The 20277-nt window shown below is 45.9% G+C and overlaps 2 protein-coding genes across 9 annotated transcripts in view; one reads left to right on the top strand and one right to left on the bottom strand.

Moving 5' to 3' along the window:
* Gtf2e2 (general transcription factor IIE subunit 2) overlaps nt 1-12514 on the top strand; it is a 48538-nt gene extending 36024 nt beyond the window's left edge. For all 5 annotated transcript variants that reach the window (XM_028877184.2, XM_028877185.2, XM_037211684.1 and 2 more), the window contains exons 7-8: nt 9407-9522; nt 10893-12514. In XM_028877184.2, the coding sequence (XP_028733017.1) occupies nt 9407-9522; nt 10893-11009 (233 nt within the window). In that variant the 3' untranslated portion in view covers nt 11010-12514. The remainder of the gene's footprint in view (nt 1-9406; nt 9523-10892) is intronic.
* A 5849-nt stretch (nt 12515-18363) lies between these two features.
* Rbpms (RNA binding protein, mRNA processing factor) overlaps nt 18364-20277 on the bottom strand; it is a 159069-nt gene continuing 157155 nt past the window's right edge. For 2 of the 4 annotated variants that reach the window (XM_028877182.2, XM_028877183.2), the window contains one exon: nt 18364-18489. Coding sequence is in view for 1 of the 4 variants with exons in the window: in XM_028877183.2 (XP_028733016.1) it covers nt 18396-18489 (94 nt within the window). In the remaining 3 variants the exon portion in view is untranslated. The remainder of the gene's footprint in view (nt 18490-20277) is intronic. The other 2 variants (XR_003735362.2, XR_005093088.1) reach the window with 2 other exon arrangements.

A 20277-nucleotide genomic window follows, 5' to 3' on the forward strand; every position in this document is an offset into this window, starting at 1 on the left:
TGTTTTTGTTTTTGGAGACAGGGTTTCTCTGTGTAGTTTTGCGCCTTTCCTGGAACTCACTTTGTAGACCAGACTGACCTTGAACTCACAGAGATCCACCTGGCTCTGCCTCCCGAGTGCTGGGATTAAAGGCGTGTGCCACCACAGCCCAGCGACGCTTACATTCTTATATATATTTTGTTATTATTTACTGTGTAGTGGCGTTTGTGAGCCATGGCACACATGTGGAGGTTCCAGAACTACTTGCAGAAGTCAGTTCTTTCCTTCTACCTGAAAGAACTGTGGGTCCTGAAAATTGAACTCAGGTCACCAGGCTTGGTGGTAAGCTGAGCCACCTTAGGTCGCTTTCAGTCATGAAGCTTACATTCTGAGAGAGAAAACTATACAAATTTAAAAATACTACAGAGGATAAAAATCTGAGGAAGGGGGCTGGAGAGATGGCTCAGTGGTTAAGAAAACTGGCTGTTCTTCCAGAGATCCTGAGTTCATTTCCCAGCAACCACATGGTGGCTCACAACCATCTATAATAAGATTTGATGCCCTCTTCCAGCACACAGACAGGCATACATGCAGAGCACTCATACATAAAATATAAAGAAATAAAATTGTAAACAGAAAAATCTGAGGAAGGATGTTAAGTTTTGCTCATGTTCAAGGGAGAAGGTGAGAGGTTCAGAGATGGCCTCTGTGAGAAAAGATGAGGTTAGCTGAAACCTGAGCTAGATGGAGCCAGCCTTGCAAAGCCGCAGCCTTGCGTCCACATGTCCTGTTGTACAGAGATACCCTAGTCTATTGGTGTTTGTCTAATCAGATTGAGTGAACTCTTTTTTCATGACAGCTATTTTGTAATGCTTTTACTCTTCAGAAATTTATGCAAAACATTATATAAGCTTCCTTTTAAAACATTTTATTTTAGCCGGGCGGTGGTGGCACACGCCTTTAATCCCAGCACTCGGGAGGCAGAGCCAGGTGGATCTCTGTGAGTTCGAGGCCAGCCTGGGCTACCAAGTGAGTTCCAGGAAAGGCGCAAAGCTACACAGAGAAACCCTGTCTCGAAAAACCAAAAAAAAAAAAAAAAAAAAAACATTTTATTTTATGTATATGGGTGTTTCGTCTGTATCACATGAATTCGTGGGACCCATGGAGGCCAGAAGGCGGCTTTGGGTTTCTTGGAATTGGAGTCTCAGATAATGGCTACTGAGTCATCACTTCAGCCCCAACATGAACTTATGTATAATTTCTTTAAAAGTCAGAAGAATGCCCTAAATGTAAATGGCTATATTTAATGTTTTTCTTTATTTGTAAGTAGTCAGACATAGTTACGCCAGAAATGTAATATAAATGAAATAGCTGTTTACCTTTAAATGTGGAGTCACCATGAATATGATAACTATAGAAAACCAGTAGATGTTTGATGTGTGGGCAAGCGTATGTGCTGTAACTTGTGATTTCCTTAAGTGGTTCAGAATTCTTGAAGTTCTATAAAGTGAAAAGTATACCTTTTCTTTTTCTTTTTTTCCGAGACAGGGTTTCTGTGTAGTTTTGGTGCCTGTCCTGTATCTCGCTCTGTAGACCAGGCTGGCCTCGAACCCATAGAGAGCTGCCTGGCTCTGCCTCCTGGGTGCTGGAATTAAAGGCGTGTGCCACCATTACCCGGCAGTGAAAAGTACACATTTTCTGTGGTTTACAAAGGTAAGCCATTCTATACACAATATACAGTGTTTGTAGAAAATGAAATATTAAAACACAATACTTGTAAACAGTTTTGGACTATAAACTCAGTTTACTATAAGGTATTTATATATACTTAAAAATACTATAAGGTATTTCATCAACTAATACCTTCTAGGAAAGATGTTGGGAGCAGAATTTTCACTTTGGCAGTATTGACATTTGAGGCTGATGTTGCTGTGGAGGGTTATCCTGTGCAGTATAGAACATTGATCTGTGGAGGGTTATCCTGTGTGAGTGCAGTATAGAACATTGATCTGTGGAGGGTTATCCTGTGTGTGTGCATTATAGAACATTGATCTGTGGAGGGTTATCCTGTGTGTGTGTAGTATAGAACATTGATCTGTGGAGGGTTATCCTGTGTGTGTGCAGTATAGAACATTGATCTGTGGAGGGTTATCCTGTGTGTGTGCAGTATAGAACATTGATCTGTGGAGGGTTATCCTGTGTGAGTACAGTATAGAACATTGATCTTTGCAGGGTTATCTTGTGTGTGTGTGTGTGTACAATACAGAACATTGACCTGCATTTCTGGCAGGTTTAGCTGACATTACCAAATGTCCCTTGGGAGACAGACTTACTCTGGTTGAAGACTGGGTTAAAGGTTCAGTTCATGTTTATGAAAGAAGAATGGATTGAGATGTGTTCGTGACCTTTACCTTTTTCATGAGTTCAGTCATTCAGCACATTGTTATAAGGGATAAAGTGAATAAGGTTTTTGTCATTGAGCGTATACACAGAGTGACATGAGACTATATAATACCAGTTTGCTAAACTGTGCTATTCAGTAGATGAGGTGTATTTTGACTTATATGTTCAACTTATAATGAGTTTATCAAGATGTAATCCCTCATTCTGAGTCGAACATCTGTATGGCACAAGACGTTGCATTATAGTTTTTCGTCAGACAATGCTCTAGAGGCATTGTAGGGAACAGTCATGGACAAGAGCCCCAAGGATAACATAACATTTTTCAGTTGAGGTCAGTATAGGTCACTGATGTGGAATTAACTTGCAAAACAGTTTCTGTGTTGGTGAAGTAAATAAGTATTTCCATGTCAAACCAATTGAAAATGTATAGATTTTGGATCTGGGGTAGAGCATTTGCCTAGCATCTATGAGGGTTCAAACCCTAGCCCTGTATCTCTCCTCAGTCATGGCACAGTTTGATATTTGTCTTTGTAGGGTTGCATCAGTGGTGATGTTGGTTTCAGCCCACTAGGTGTCAGTCTCCAGTGCAGAGCAGAAATGCTCTTGAATGAGCAAATTTCAAGCAAGTAAAGATCCTTAATTTTGTCTGTAATAAAAGCATATATCCTATAGTTTGTTCTGTAGTAATTTTCTTAATCAGGGAAGTAAACAGAACATTTGGACCAAGGCATATATTTTATTTCATAAAGGCATTTATCTCCTTAAAGCAGGCTCTTACTCATTTAGATGTAATAGGAATGTGATGGTCAAGAGAATGTAAGAGAACAATCCAAGGAATCAAACTGTAGCTTAGGCAAGACCCCCTCTGTAAACTGGGAATAATGGTGTCTTTACTTTGACTTTATGAAGATTAACGAGTTAAATCAATAAAAGGGAACCTGGCACCCAGATGGCACACAGGAATTTCTAGCTGCTAGTAGTAGTATTGAAAATACAGTGTCTAAGATACAAGCTGTTTTAGCCATTCCTATCTGGCTCCTTGTTATCTTGACTCAGGTTTTTAGCTTTGTGTTTGATTAGTCAGATGGGAGAGAAATCGATCAATCTTAGTAGTGTGGGGCTGCAGTTGGAACCACCTTCTGCAGCTACATACAGTGTAGTGGCTTTGCTGGTCCTGATGAGATCCCCCAAATCTGACTATGTCCCCATTGTTGGTGTCTGTTTTAGAGTTTTTATTTTTTTATTTTTATTAGGGTCTTTATTGCTGTGAAGAGACACCATGACCACAGCAACTCTTATAAAGAAAACATTTAATTGGGGTGGCTCACTTAACAGTTTCAGATGTTCAGCCCATTATCATCATGGTGAGAAGGAAGAATAGTGACGTGCAGGCAGATGTGGGCTGGTTACATCTTGACCAGAAGGCAGCAGGAAGTTGACTGAGACACTAGGTGGTATCCTGAGCATGGGAAACCTTAAAGCAGGCCCCCACAGTGACACACTTGATTCAGTAAGGCTATACCCGCTCCAGCAAAGCCACACCTCCTAATAGTGCCACTCCTTATGAGATTATGGGGGCCAGTTACATTCAAACTACTACAGCTGGTAACTTTTTTTTCTTAATTGGAAGCTTAAACTGTTCCCCCTTTATCCTTAGAGTTCAAGATTCCCTCTAGTAGTTATCACTTTTGAGTCCTTACTTTTGGACTCTTGCTCTTTTAAATGGTTATTTAGTTTTATTTTTATAGTGCTGTGGATGAAACCTAGGGCTTTGAGCATGCTGGGCAGGTTTTCTACCACAAAACAACATCCCCAGTTCAGAGCACTAGTTTTGATGGCTTGGTAACATTTTGCTTCATGCATGTACTTTAGCACAATTTTTATGTACCTCTGCAGATAGAAAGCTTTACTTATTTTGCCATGTGCTATTATAAATGATGCTTGGTGTCATGCATGCATATGCCTATTTTGTTTGTTTGTTTGAGACAGGGTCTTTCTACTTAGTCCTGGTAGTCTTGGGAACTCAGAGATCCATCTGCTTCTGTCTCTTCGAGTGCTGGGATTAAAGGCGTGTGCCCATGGGCGGCTTGCATATGCCCATTTTCTTGAAGAGGAATTTTACTGGGTCAAAAGACATATGTAAGCAGATCTCAACATCTTGTAAAACGTCCGTGGTGCACTTTGGACAGATGTAGACATTGGTACCATTTGTAAGCAGACTCCTGTTTCCTTTCCTTTCATCAATAGTAGGTAGTCTTTGTCTGTGTTGTCTACCTACATCCCACCTATATTGGTTCCTTTGCTCATTGCTCTGACTAAATACCTGACAGCAGCTAGAAGCAGCTTAGAAGGATTTGTTTTGGTTCACAAATTAAGATAGAAAGACAGACACAGACAGAAAGATAGATGGATAAAGGCTGTCCTGGCAGGGAGGCATTGCAGCAGGACTTGGAGACAGCTTGTCACACTGTGACTGCCGCAGTGAAGCAGAACAAGGTGCTAGTGACAGCCTGGGACCTCAGCCCTTCAAGGTAAGGCACCATCTCTATTCAGAGTGGGCCTTACCTTCCAGCCCATCTCAACTGTCAGCTTGGCCCACTGAGAAAGGGGCACTTCAGTTTGAGGAAGTGCGTGTCTGTGGGACATTTTCTTGATTGCTAGTTGATGGAGGCGAGGCAAGACGAGCCTGATGTGAGTAGTGTCATCCAGGTGGTGGTCCTGGGTTCTATAAGAAAGCTAGTTGAGCGCAGGGAGCAGGGAGCAGGGAGCAGGGAGCAGGGAGCAGGGAGCAGGGAGCAGGGAGCAGGGAGCAGGGAGCAGGGAGCAGGGAGCAGGGAGCAGGCCAGAAAGCGGAGTTTTCCTGCCTTGGCTTCCCACAGCATGGGGTTGTAACTGTCAGCAGAAAGAAACTTTTCCTCCCTGTCTTGACAGAAAGCAAATCAGAACAGCTTTGCTTTAGAGATGCCTTCTTCACAGACATAACCAGAGGTCTGCTTTGTAGACGGCTCCAAGTCTGGTCAGTCCAATTGTCTTCTGTCCACCTACTTACCTGTCTGAGACCAGGTTCTCACTGTTTCCCAGGCTGGTCTACTCCTGAGCTCAGTCTCCCGAATCCCAGTATTGTAGTGGTGAACTACTGTATCCAGTTTAAGGAGTTTTTTAAGTGACTTGACAACCTTAAAGGAAATAAAGATTAAGCCAGATGTGGTGGCACATCCCTTTAGTCCCAGCACTTGAGAGCAGACAGGTGGATCTCTGAGTTCGAGGCCACTCTGATTTACAAAGTTCAGGACAGCCAGGGCTACAGAGAGAAACCCTGTCGGTGAGGGGGTGGGGCAAACAACAGTAACGAAAACAGACCAAACTAAATAACAACAACAAGAAAATAAAGATGATCTTATTTTTTAATTTGTAGTTTCTTAGACCAGTTGTATAAAATTAAAAAGTTTATTTCACTTTGCACCATTGTTAGTTGAGCAGTTTTCTTCCTCACACAGTAAAAAGGCCGTTAAATTTGGAATCCTCTCAAACCCTATTGGAATTTTGCCTTGTGATCTACCGTTCACCTTAAATATATGTGTAGCTCTAGTGTGTCCATAGTTCCGTAGATAACAGAACCTGCAGTAGCTGTCAGCTCAGGCAAGGCAAAGCCGCAAGAAGAGTGTTTTCTTTCCAAGTTGCTGGGCATGGTTGGTGCCTGTCCTTCTACCACGGGGCAGAGGTGGGGAGTGCCTGATGCTGGAGGAGGGGAAGTGGCCGCTTAAGGAGAAGGCTGGAGAAGCCCCTCCCTCCCTCCCCTCACCGGAGGGACCCACAGTGGACTCCACTGTGGGTCCTTCGGCAGGAGGGACTGCAGAAAGGGAGACCAGACCGGAGGTCAGCAGCTGCTGACGATCACTGCTGGAAACCCACTCTGTCCAGACGGAGCCCAAGGGGTGGCTCAAGGAATTGGAAGTTGGCTGTTGGTTACGGTAACGATAGCACAAGAGCGTGCTCACCAAGCTCACATCCTGACTCGGTTGACTCAGTCTCTGCAGGCTCGGCAGAAGGAAAGGCGTTCCCATTTCCAGGCAGACAGACTACCTCTGATTCCAAGTGTCCTGCAGAGGATGTCCTGCTTTAAAAAAAAAAAAAAAAAAAAGCATAAAGAGACAAAGGAAACGAATACAGTGTTGAGACGAGGGCAAAATTCTTTCTTTTCCTTTTTCCTTTTTTTTTTGGGGGGGGGATCTAGACAGTTTCTCTGTACAGCTCTGGCTGTCCTGAAACTCACTCTATAGACAAAACTGGCCTCGAACTAAGAGATCCTCTGGCCTCTTCTCCCGAGTGCTAGGATTAAAGGCTTGTGACACCACTGCCTGGCTGGAACCAAATTCTTAAGATACAGATATTTGAACTTCTAGATCCAGCATTTACAATAACTGATAATCTTAACTGATAATGCTGTCTAGTAGAAAAGGCCAATCCACTGTGTGGTGAAGGAGAACATTTCAGCTAAGAGTGCAGGGACAGAGCTGAAGAATGGCTCCAGTAGCCTGTCAACAAGTGTGGTGTGACCAAGTGAGAAAGAAAGCTGAAATACAAACAGGAGAAATAAATAACACGAGATAAATCACCCTCTCCAAACAAGCGGAAAACAGGGAAACACCCGGCAGAGTTGGGACTGCTAAAGCCTGACGATGAAGAGAAAATAGTGAAGACAGTGAGGGAGGAGTCATTACAGAGGAGCGAATCATCACAGCAGAGCTTGTGAAAGCTGTGTGTGTGTGTGTGTGTGTGTGTGTGTGTGTGTGTGTGTGTGTGTGTGTGGAAAATCCATTTGAGTTGACTGTTGCTTATGGTATGACATAAGAGCCTGCCTGCCTTTTGTACTTGTAGATTCAATTTTTTTGGAACATTACATATTTTTCGGTTTTTTGTGTATGGGTGTTTTGCATGCGTGTATATCTGTATTCACTTATGTGCCTGGTGCCCGCACAGGCCAGAAAAGGGCCTATTCCTGAAACGAGTTAAGAGATGGTTGTGAGCCACCATGTGGGTGCTAAGGAAGCCAGCCTGGCTTCTCTGAAAGAGCAGCTGGTGCTCTTAACTGCTGAGCCATCTCTCCAGCCACTCCTACATGTCCTTGTTCCATTTTCTGTTTGTTTTTCCCCCGTTTTCTGTTATTACAGACTGTTTTACATAATGAAAATCAACTGAGCTGGGTGGTGGTGGTGCACATCTTTAATCCCAGCACTCAGGAGGCAGAGACAGATGGATCTGAGTTCGAGGCCAGCCTGGTCTACAGAGCTAGTTCCAGGACAGCCAGGGCTACACACAGAAAAACCCTGTCTCAGAAAAAAGAAAAGAAAGAAAAGGAAGAGTCAGCTAAGCTATTTTATTTTGACTCCTGTTAAGATAATCTTTTCTGCACTCTCTACTCTGTTTTGTAGGTTGATGGTTCTGTATCTTTCTGCGGTAACTTTGATTACTGTAACTTTGTAATGTGCTTTGTTCTTAGCTTAAGATTGCTGTCCTAGTCCTTTGTTAAGGGTCACAGATTGGGTGAGTTATAAAGAAAAGAGGTTTATTCAGGGGCCTTCTTCCTGGTAGAGTTCTTGGGTGCTGTGGGGTATCATGTGTTGAAGGTGTGGGAACATACCGAACAGTAGCTGGACTGGCTGTATGACTTCTGACCCTTGAGACAATGCGTTCGTTACATGCGTGTATTCACATGGGTACGGCCTTAGTCACCATTTGTTTGTTTTAGAATAAACGTTTGAAATTTTTTTTATCTTTTTTATGTGCATGGGTATTTCACCTGCATGTATGTCTGTGTGCCACATGTAAGCAGGGCCATGGAGGCCAGAAGAAGGTATCAGAGCCCCTAGAATTTGAGTTCTAGATGGTTGTGAGCTGCCATGCGGGTGCTCGGAGTCAAATCATGGGTTCTCTGGAAGATAGCCTTAACCACTGAGCTGTGAGCTAGCTTGCAGAAGGAGCGTGTGTCAGCCAATAGGAAGGTTAATGGACTGGCAAGGGGAGAAGAGGCATGTTGGTGTAGGGGTTGGCATGGTAGTCAGGCCTGCCCTGCAGCCTCTGAGCTGCAGTCAACAGGAAGCTTAGGGACCCACCTCAGCATTCAGAAAGGACCCTGTCTGTCTCAGTTCCCAGAGTAACACTGTAAGACTTGGCCATCACAGGGTGGGGTGTGTGTGTAAGGAAAGGCTGACCGGGCTGTTAATGAGCGTGGTTATTAAAGCTGTCTTTAGGGGAATTCAAGTGCACGGATTTTCGTTTTGTGCATGTCCAGTACAAGAGTGACTGTGGAGGCCAGACCCTGCCTTTCTCCACCTACCCCTGCCTTTCTCCTCGTTCCTATGGAGCATTGCTCCACCTACCCCAGGTTGGTTCTTTTTCTTTTTTCGCTTCACAACGCCTGGGTTAGCAGATTTCAGAACAAGGAGAAAGATGTAAACAGGCATGATGTTGTCACAGTGCCTCGCCTCCATCTAAAGCTTGGGGCCCCTCTCCCTGAACGCTTCTTTGTATCAGTGCAGAGGTGGAGGACGCTGAGCTCAGGGCCTTGAGCAGCCAGTGTTGGAAGAATTTGCCCCAAAAGGAGGGAACTGATTTTAGGAGTAAGAGTGTTAACTGCTTCTCTTCCCTTGGAAGAGGGGGATGCTTCAGCCACACTGCCCTTCTCTTACTGTTCCTGAAAAACAGAATTGCCTTTCAGATCCGAGACCCTCTGATGCTTTGTCCAGCCCTGGAATATTCTTGCCTCCCCCTCCCCACTCCCCTTCTATTTTCTTTGTGGAGACTCTGTCTCACTATGTGTCCTGTCTTCTTGGAGTTTGCTACATTAGGCCAGGCTATCCTTGAGCTCACAGAGGAAGGCCTGTTCAACTACATGTATTTCTTTGTTTTTTTAGTGAAATCTCAGTTGTGCTAATTAGGCGCAGGGTAGACAATATTCAGGGTGAACTTTGATTACCATGGTTTGTAAAAATCCACGACAAAATAACTGCTGTCTTGTGTATAGAGTTCCAGAAACTGTGGAGGAGTGTCACTGTGGACTCAATGGATGAGGAGAAAATCGAGGAGTATCTGAAGCGACAGGGGATTTCTTCCATGCAGGAATCTGGACCAAAGAAAGTGGTATGTAACTGGAGAGCAGTTAGTCCTTCTCTGCGCCGCCTCCTGCTCTGACAAGTGAGCCTGTGATACCCTCTACTAGGTTTTCTCTGGGCCCCGTGCATTGACTTGGCCGGAGAAAGCAGGTCATGTCTGATGTACTGAAGGCAGTGAACCCGTCTGTCGTGATGCCCCGGCCATCATCGTGGCAGCCTGTGACTTTGGAGCCCCAGCCACCCTTCTTCAGGGCCTAGCACTTGTCCTATCTGGTCCTGTGCACTTCCCTGGTGTCATCCTCACGGGCTGGTCTGTCTGCACCTCCATTTCCTCCGCTGCCTCTTCATGTTGATGTCCTGCTGATCCTGAATTGTCCTGCTTTAGGAACCACGAATAGCTGCCTTTATAGCCTTTTAGTTGGACTCCTGTGGATATTAAAATGAAGGCTGGGAAATCCCCCTGTACCTGGTAACCACTAATTTGCAGTCCAAGAACAGCAGGGTGGAAAGAACTACCAGCACTCTATCTAAACTTGGGGCCCTGCCCTCTCCCCTTCCCTTGCATGCTTTGTAGCTTTTAGTTTTTCCTTTTTAAAGAAAAAGTGGTTCTCAGCCAGGCAGTGGTGGTGGTGCACGCCTTTAATCCCAGCACTGGGGAGGCCGAGCCAGGCGGATCTCTGTGAGTTTGAGGCCAGCCTGGGCTACAGAGTGAGTTCCAGGACAGTCAGGGCTACACAGAGAAACCCTGTCTGGGGGTGAGGGGAGATCAAATACACACACACACACACACACACACACACACACACACACACACCACCCCTTAATACTTTATCATTGTTTAGAGTGTTCTAAAACGTGATATTTCAGGTCTACAGAATATAGAATAGTGCAAAGCTTCATGTGCCTGTGTTTTTTCTAGCCCTGTCATTCTTCAGTATTTGCCGTATTGACTTGAGCTCACTTTTTGAACTCTAAGTAGCTGGTACTTTTTCGACTTGTAGTGGAGACGAAGCACAGAAACCCACTGCCTCTTATTTTCCTGACTTAATGCCTAGCATAGTTGTGCTATCCTTTTGTGCCCTGCCTGTTACTCCAGTGGGGTTTGTGCCTTGTGCTGTCAGGGCACCAGGGCTAGTTGGAGGCTGGGTGTGTGCTGTGAGGGTGTGTGTGTGCTGTGAGGGGTGTGTGTGTGTGTGCTGTGAGGGGTGTGTGCTGTGGTGGGGTGGGTGCTGCGAGGGGTGGATGCTGTGGTGGGGTGGGTGAGGCCGGATCTCCAAGCAGGATAAAGGAAAGGGCTCCAGACCGTGAGTCTCTGCTGCGGTCTCTGGACTTGCTCGGTCACTCTGAACTGTGGTGTCCCTGGAGTCACTGTTGTTCCCCGTCTTCCTTTTCCTGCAGGCCTCCATTCAGAGAAGGAAAAAGCCTGCTTCACAGAAGAAGCGACGGTTCAAGACCCACAATGAACACTTGGCTGGAGTGCTGAAGGATTACTCAGACATTACCCCTGGCAAATAGGGACCATTTCTATCCTCAGACAAGGTTACAGACACACTGTCAAGATCTTTCCTGATGCTGGGGTCTGAGGACTTCCTGCCTTCCCGTCTGCTCCTCGGCTCTGAGGACAGGAGCAGCTGAGTTTACAGAACAGGAGCGGATTACCAAATGCAGCTACCATCACCCAGCAGACTAGTGGGGAACGGTTCCTGTTAACTCCTGCGGTTGCTTGGTTTTATATTTTTTCTAGAAAGACACATAGCATGGCATGCAGGTGTCTTTGCTATTTGTCTTGATTTCTAGATGGTTCTTGATTCCATGTTTTCTCGATTGCTTTAGAACAGGTTGGCTGGTAGTGCTGAATGCAATATTTCTTTATTCCAAGAGAAAATATTTATAATAAAATCGATTGTAGGAAGATCTTTAAGAAGTTAGGAAATTCAGTTTGTCTTTCTTAATTCTTGGAAATAGCAGGGAACAGCGGCAGTCACTGATTGCGTGGGTGGGTGTTTGGGATGTCCCAAAGATCGGAGTCAGGACTGTTGGCAAGTGTGTGGATTTCATCTTTGGAACACAGGGTATGACTCTGGTTAATAAGCTAAGCAATAAAATTACACTAAACGTAACTGTTAATGTTTTCTTTTAAAAAGGCTGAGTATTTAGTAAGTTAGAGTCATGGTTTGCTCCATCTTGAACAAGGATTAGGAGACGCTTCTTGCCAGGCTGAATGTGGGCTTCACCACAGCCCAGCTCTCAGGAGCTGTCCTGGCTACTCCTGGTGGAGAGACCCTCTGTCACCTGTTCCTGGTCCAGTTCTGTGAGAGCCGTTACCAAGTGTGTGTGAAGTTTTAGGGTTCCCACTTGACCTTGTAAACAGGGCATGTTCTTACCTGTCCTTTCATGACTTGCCCTGCTCCTGTGTGGTGATTAGCACAGGTTTCCTCTCACCCATTGAAATGGTATTATGGGAATATAAAAACCAAGTTTAATATTCTCAGAAAAGGGGTGACAGTACCCCAAAGCATTGGGCTTCCGATGATAATACTTCATATCTATTTCACGTCATCTATATGCATTACCTTTCTTACTCCCAAGCTCCAAAATATGGTCTAAGAGGATGTCACACGGTGGCTCCCACGTAATTAGAAAATAAGAAACTTACTGTCTTGCTTTGTGTCTGAAGGTTTTTGCTGGTAAGGATCTATAATGCTTAAGGCATCAAATCTTTACCCATACATTAGAACTCGCTCATCTCCCTGCAGATGCCTCTGTTTGCAAACTGTGTTCTCCAAGCTAAGTTACGGGCCAGGTCTGGAAGGGCAAGTCTGTGTGTTTCAAAGGGCCTCATCTGGCTCTAAGGAGGCAGACTCCAGACCTGCTGGACAGGTAGGTGCTCAGATATGTCTACTGCTAGGCCTGAGCCTAGGGACTTCCAGCTAAGCCTGCTCTTGTTTGTTTCTTGGGGACTGCCCTGATAATTCCTTTTTAATTTCTTGCCTCCCTTCACAGAAATGAAGACATTGAAATCTAGAAAAATAAAGTATCTTGCTACTTACTAAACTTGTAAATTCTATAAGTTTGTTTCATTCACTCACATTGTCTTGCAAGTATTGTTCCCCTCGGCCTGTAGCTTGTGTGAGTATTCTCTCTGCTGAGGCACCGGGACGGCATCCCCGGGTGATGTGTGGGGAGTAGACAGTCCAGTGGGAGACTTGAGAGCCTGCTTGTGTTCAGTGGCTCTGATAAAAACGAACAGACTCTGGCAGCAGGCCTTCTGGGTGACTGAAGCCATCCCCCAGCAGTTCCAAGTGGAAGTCTGCTCTCGCCTCTGCCAGTGGCTGCCGGATCTGCTGCCATTTGGAGGCTAGAGGGACTGAGCATGGCTGGGAGAGTTAAAAGGCTGAGACGGTCTTCCGTGCATCTGATCTATAATTCATCACAATCACAGGAGGCTTTTAGGGGCTAGGTAAGAGAAATGTAGTTGAGCTTAGACAAAGTATAAAAATGAACCTCTGGCTGCAGCTGTCACAGCCTGTAAATGTGGTCAGGTGATGGTCAGACCCAGGGGATGGAGAAACACTCGATACTTGTGGACTGGAGTACTCGGGGAAGGGCAATGTAGGAACTTCGGTCCTAGTACTTCTGGGGAGCCTGCGCGTGTACAGCCCTGGATTTCTCTTGTGAGCTCTTTGTTTGAGATCAGTAGAGCAGAAGCATGTTCTGAGTACAGGCGCGCAAGGGACAAGTACATTTGGATTTCTGAATTTTCTGATTCTTGTAATGGCAGGTACCCGAGACAGAGAAGATGAAACTTAGCATCCCCTTTCTTTCTCATTACTGCTTTGAAATGATTGGTTTGAGGGAAGGTTGGGGTTTTCTCAGGTTTGCCTGATTGTTGTTAGCTAGCTGAGACTAGTGCTGTGCCCGGAGACCAGCAGTGACCTGCTGTTCATGGCCTGCTGTCTTTGGAGCTACATGTAGGATGGTTGTTTTCCAATGGGTTTGTCCTGAGCGATCAGTAGGTGTTCACAAAAGGGAGGACCAGTGGGGACTTGGAAACCCTCTCAGACTAATTCGGAGCACCAGGCTGTGGCCCGTCTTGTGAATTGGGGGAGAGCATGCTGTGGAAAGACAAATTGGAATAGGGCCTGACATTGTGGCACTGCCCCTCTTCTGTTTCTAGAGTTAAAGCACATTTATAAGAGTTTTTCCCTCAGAAATAAATCTATGTGGCTGGTCCATGACTGTACTACCTTAAACATGTCTGACCTTGGAAGCCGAGTATGATCTTTGTGGTTAATTCTTGCATGGCAGAAGTAAGTCTCTCTTTAGTAGATTGACAGGGCCCTCTGGAAGTATAGGCTGCAGTCTGGCCCAGCCACACTGGCTTGGAAGGTGGTTAGTGCATTCCTGTGACCTCGTGCTTTCTAGACTGGTGAAAGGGCAGTGACTTTTCACCCGGACAGAACACTGCATGCACACGGCTCTGGGTTCAAGCCCTGGAAACAAAACCAAAATGTAAGTATGTCAAAAGTGATACCTGACTGTGAGCTGGTGCACGCTTTTAATCCAGCACTCGGGAGGCAGAGGCAGGCGGATCTGAGTTGGAGGTCAGCCTGGTCTACAGAGTAAGTTCCAGAATAGCCAGGGCTACACAGAAAAATCCTGTCTCAAAAAACCAACAAACTTAAAAAAAAAAAACCCTGAAAACAAAAAAGTGGTGACTGAGCAAACTACAGCCTGAACTTGGTGAGGCCAGTTCTAGAAATGTCAACAAGCAGGTGGACACTTGACACTTGACACTGGGCGTGTTTGCCAAGTCCTCACACTGAAACCATGTGTTCGGTTTTCGGAGAAAAATGCGCCTTTGTCCAGGTAAGTATTTTAATTTGAACATTACTTCAAATTGTATTTAGGCCTGTTTTGCTCAAAAGACAACTTGGGTGGAATTTAAGAATCTGGCTCGATCACACTTCTCACTGTGGGTAGAGATGGGAAAGAACCTGACTTCGTAGTTCATTCATCTTGGACTTTTCTACCTTCTGCCTCAACCCTATGAATGCTGGGATCCCAGGCCTGTGCAGCTGTATCCAGCTTCTGATTTGACATGAACAGAGCAAGGGGACTTTCAAGTGTGTAAGTAGAACAAGAGGACCTTGTAGTTCCCTCCCCCAACCTATCCTGGATCACACTCTTGTTTCTAAGAGAAGAATGTATATGAAGTGGAGAGCAAAAGCTTCAAGTTGTTAGTTTGTGAGAAGACTTCCCTGCTCCCCCGGTAAAGCAGAAAGTTACTATGGCTTAGCTCCCCAGGTGCACCAGTGAAAGAACCCATGGATATCACTGGGCTACAAAAGCAGCAGCTAGGAAAGAGTTCTTCGTGCATGATGGCTTAAGACTTTTGAATCTGGCCAGAGCAGGGCAGTTGAACGAGGGTTGCTATTGGCAATGTTAATCCTGCAAGTGTGTGCTGCACGGGTGGTAGAAACTTTACAGCATGTTCAAGTTTGAACACCTCAAACTGCCAACTGCATGTGGTTCATTTAGCACCAGTCATTAAAGGTTTCGAGCATTTTGAGGCCTAGTATTTCAGAGAACATGTCACTAACTTGTCACTAACACTCTTAGCCTTCCTAGAATGTTGTAAATTGTTTTGTCATAGAGAATGGAACACTGGTTCAAAAGTGAAGAGGAAGAGAACATCCATTGTGCTCTCAAACCAGGGAAGAGTGCTCTTTTCATTGAGCAGTTGGCTGTCTCACTCATTGTTGAGATGAATTCAGGGTGTTGGCGATGCTTTCTCATTCTTTAGCTCAGGTAATGCTTGCAGTCCTGCTTCAGCCTTTTAGGTGCTGGGATTACAGATCTGTACCACCATGTCTGGCTAATTCTTAGGGATGCCTGGTGGAATGGGGAATACTAGTTGCAAAGTCTCATGAAATAAGGACAGATAGGCAAACACTGGGTTCAGTGAGTCCGAAGCATAGAAGTGATTAACTAGAGATGTTCTCATTTGGAAACTTGAGCTTGGCAATATTCACTTAAGTTGAAATTTAGTTCGGGGGCTGTTTAATTCTAGATGCTAGATGTTGTGTTCTTGGGGTTAGTCCATTTGGCTCCATTAATGTTCTTTTGAAGTGTGTATAATTGAGACCTTTTTATAAGGGAGCAAGAGTGAACAAACAAACCAGTGTGCCCTTTCCTAATACCAAGTTACTGGTTCCCAAAGACCCTGCTGCTTTCCTGTCTGCTCAGCAGAGTGACAGAAGATATTCCGGAGAAAGTTGATAGAGTGGGTGTAAACTGCTTGGTCAGCAGGAATTTATCCAGGGCTTGCACTGGACTGGGACACACCGTGCAGGCAGGCAGGCAGACAGACAGACAGGCTTGTCCTTGCACATAGCTACTGAGCGGCTAGGCTGAAGGGGACAAAGCCATCTATGATCAGTGCGCTCCATAGAGCAGTCTTAGGCATACTTCCATGAGCTGAAAGGTGACTGGAAGCCACACCAGTCTTTGCCAGGAATGCCAGATGATCAGAAAGCAGTGACGATGGCCTGCTTTGGATGGTTCGTCTCTAGAAAACTGAGTCATGAGCTGAAAGTATCAGTGACCAAGACTGAAGGTCGCCCGTGACTACTGAACAGTTAGGAGGTGAGACGGGCAGGGATGCAGCTCAGCCGGTAAAGTACTTGCCTAGCAGATTTATAAAACCCTCTACAGCGTTCCCATGATCTAAGGACTGGGAAGGGGAGGCAAGAAGGATCAGAAGTTAGGGTCATCCTTGGCTACACAGCAAGTTTAATGTAAGATGTAGGGGGAAACTGATGAGTGTATAGAATACTGTTACCTTGGCTAAATCAGCAGCCACATTTTTTGAGATTTTGAAGCTTCATTTTTTTAAAAGAAAGGATTTCATGTGTTGTACGTGCACTGTGTGTCGCTGCCTGAAGATGATGATGTAACCCATGGACCTCGAGTTACTGCTTTGAGCCACTAGATGTAGGTGCTGGGAACCCAACCCCAGTCCTCTGTAAGAGCAGCAAGCTCTAACTCCTGAGCCATCCACCCTCAGCAGAATCCATTCCCCACCCCCCAGACAGGGTCTCACTGTGTAGCTCTGGCTGTCCTGGAACTCTGTAGATCAGGCTGGCTTAAATCTGAGCTCTGTCTGCCTCTTGGGATTTAAGGTGCTCACCACCACGCCTATCAGAATCTTAGTAATTTTGAGCCCGAACTTTGTAGGTGAGGGAGGATGGTACCAACTGAGCGGAGTTAAAGGTACTCAGGTGTGTGCCGCCCTCAGTGGCACGTGGTTGTGTTGTGGTTACCCTGACGGCCACTCTCTGAATCTTGCCTAGTTGTGCCAACTGCCTGGAAATGGAAATCTTGGCATTGTGGAGCATGATTGGTTGATGTTGAGAGTAAGTTCCCAGACAGTCCTGTCATAGCTGGAATAAACTTTATTATTTTTTTTTAAAAACGACAATAGAAAAGTAACTTTACAGTTTATAAAAGCATAATTGATGGGGAAGTGGCGCTCTCTTTGAAGCAGGTAGAGGAGTCTTAAAGTGGCACTGGGGTCATGAGCGGTCCCCAAACACCACTGTGGATGTTTCACGTCCCCAGCTGCTGCCTCCCCCTTTCCTCTAGTTTCTAGGGCAAGGCCCTTACGCCAAGCCTTGGTGTTTCTTTCTCCTTTTTCTTTTTCCAATAACCTGTAAAAACTTGACATTCTTGCTTCTAATGAAAAATAATGAAACCCCCCCCCCAACCAATGGTATAATCATTAAAACATGACGTTTTCAACACAACACAAGCGGATCGATAACAAAGATACAAAGATCGTGATTATGTCTAGCTATATCAGCAGCTGGAAATTCTGAGGTCAATATAGTATTACACATGGCTCTTGTCTGAGGCGTGGGAGAAGCTGCCCTGTCACAGCCTCTGGAAATATGTTGGTATACAACACAAGACTGACTTTGGGCTTTGAAGAGGTCTTGAAGCAAGGGAAACAGCGTTCATTGTGAATGGCCACGGTTACATGACCGACCCACCCAGTGCAGTGCAGTAGGTAGTCTCAAGATGAGCACACAGTATTCCGGAGAATGTGATGGGTGGCTGCCAGCCTTTAGAACACCAGCTCAGGTAGGCCAATGCTTTGCAGAATCCCTTGAGATGTGATGCCCATTGCAGCCAAGCAAGCTGGGTGGGCAGCCTGCTTCTCTTGAGGCCATGTTGGCCAAACCAAGGTCCCTCTACTCACTGGGGAAGTGAGAACAGTTTATGGAAGGTGGGTGATATATTAGGTCCCACACTCCAGGGGTGCTATCATGAACAGTAAGAATATAATAAATACAAGTATAAAATGGCAATACCTCACTTGGCACAGTTTGTATTGTGGCAGCCAGAGCCACCATGAAACCAGATGGTATGCTGTGCTCAGGAGGCATGACCTAAGTAGTAGTCTTTGCCCAGATGTGAATACACTATGACAGCAGATGCTCTGGGGCTTTGATTGTCTTGCCGAACTCATTTCTACACCATGTTACTAATGTGCCCTGACTCTGGGCCAGGCAGATGGAGTCCACATTCACAACACAATTGTGGAAATCTCAATGCTAGTCAGAGACATGCCTCAAACATGCAGCTCATTGTAGAAGAAAAACAAGATAAACATCATTAAAAGCATTCAAAAATCAAGCGCAAAAGTGATCTAACCTAGTGTAAGAACTCATCCCTCCATTCTTAAAATGTCTGTTAGAAAAATACTAACCGTCTTGGTGTTACTGTTGTCTTTGCTCTGAGTATGTCTCCAAACTGTACAGAAATGTCAGACCATGCATTCACAAATAACACATATTTCTTAAAATTATACAGTGTAAAAGAGTAAAACACATTTTATTATATATTTTTTTGTCTTTGAGGAAAACAGATGTGTGATAGAGGCTGTGGCAAAGTCTTGAAGGGATCAAAACTGGACAAGGTGTTTTCAAACCTGAAACAGAGAGAAACCATGTTGGAGAGCAACCTTGACAATCATGTACAGCACCTCCAGCACCTTGCTAAGTTCCTGTGAGACCAGGAGTGTCAGCAGACTTGAGGGTAGTGGATAAAGATGTCAAGCTGGCGTAATCCAGCACTGGAGGCTGAGGCAGGAGGAATCAGCTGGAGTTCCAGGCCAGCCTGGGCTACAGAGAGACCCTATCTGGAGAAAACAAAGCAGGGGGCCCAGCCAGATGGCTCAGTGGGTAAGCATATTAATTGTCAGGTCTCGTGACCTGAGTCAATCCTGGGGACTTCGGTGGTGGGGAGGGAACAGATTCCTGCAAGTTCTCCCCTCTCTCTCCACATGCACTAAAATGATTAAAATGAAAGCCCCCTTTCCCACAAGTCCAAACAAATGCTCGTTTACTTTGCTTTGGCAGGAGCTTGCTTTGTAACAGGCTACTCAAGCTCACAGCTCTTCCATCTCACAAATGCCAGGTACTGCCCTGCCACTGAGTCCCTCCGGCCTAGGCTCTGGACTGTGCGATCCACAGCTCTGTAGTGCTGTCCAGGATACACTGTAAACCCATTTTTACTGTTATTCACTTTATAGTCTCCAACTCCCATGTGTTCTTGCCGTCTTCCGGACAGGGCAGACTCGGGTTGTCCCACACAGGAAAGGTAGACGTATCAGCAGACTAGGAGTCTGCACAGAGAAAGGCTTATGTAATCATAACAATGGCCTACGAGTTTTGTTTTGTTTTTTTCCCAGAGACAGGTTTCTCCGTATAGTTCTGGTGCCTGTCCTGGATCTCACCCTGTAGACCAGGCTGGCTTCGAACTCAGAGATCCGCCTGGTTCTGCTAGGGATTAAAGGCGTGCGCCACCGCCGCCCAGCAGTATGGCCTACCAGTTTTAAGGTCCTAATAGAATCACTGAGTCGCTGTGGAGCTTGGGAAGCACCAGTGAGAATGCCAGCTTTGCAGAGCAGGAAGTGACATGCGGGTGCACCGTGCTCTGACCCTAAGGCTCCTCCCTCCCTCCAGTTGCCGCAACCCGGCACATCACCAGCTGCTTCCTGTAGCGAGCTGTAGGAATGCTGTAGCCTTCAGTGACCACTTCCTTCTCCCTGACCTCTGGCAGCAGCTTTCCCAGTCAGAACTGTTTGTCCGGCAGGGAAAGACAAAATTCAACCTCCTTTAGGAGACGCCCTTTCTGCCTCCTCGGCCTCTTCTCACACGTAGTACCACTGGGGATCACATACCCCGCCAGGCTCAAGTGAGGAGAATCTAAATGTGCCCATCTCTAGGCAGGCTTGGTGGGGCATGCTTTTAATCCCAGAGGCCTGGGATCTCTAGTTCAGGCCGGCCTGGTCTACATCTGAGTTCCTGGCTAGTCAGGGCTCCACTGTTAGACCCAGCTTCAAGTCAGTCACCAAAAAAACACTTGCAAAAGTGTTGGGGACCGACTCCGGACAGCTGCGTCACAAAAGTGCCCATCTTGTCTGTGAAACCCTGATTTCTACCCAGGAGTGGGCACGACCCAGAGTTCCCACAAGCTAGGTATGCATCGGGTGGCATCTCCCTGGGTGGGCAGGAGGAGCGGGAATCTGGGGCAGAAGAGGACAGACGGAGTCACGTTTTAGGTGACAGCAACAAATTCTTTGTGAGCCTCTCACCTCATGGCCTGACTCACTTCCTCACATCACTGACGTGCCAGAGGAGCTTCAGCTGAAGCACACTGGTCGGCCCAGAACACTCCTGCCTTGCTCCCCCACAGAGCAGATGTCAGGAGGCAA

The sequence above is a fragment of the Peromyscus leucopus genome, chromosome 17, assembly GCF_004664715.2.
Source record: "Peromyscus leucopus breed LL Stock chromosome 17, UCI_PerLeu_2.1, whole genome shotgun sequence".
Taxonomy (NCBI): Eukaryota; Metazoa; Chordata; class Mammalia; order Rodentia; family Cricetidae; genus Peromyscus; species Peromyscus leucopus.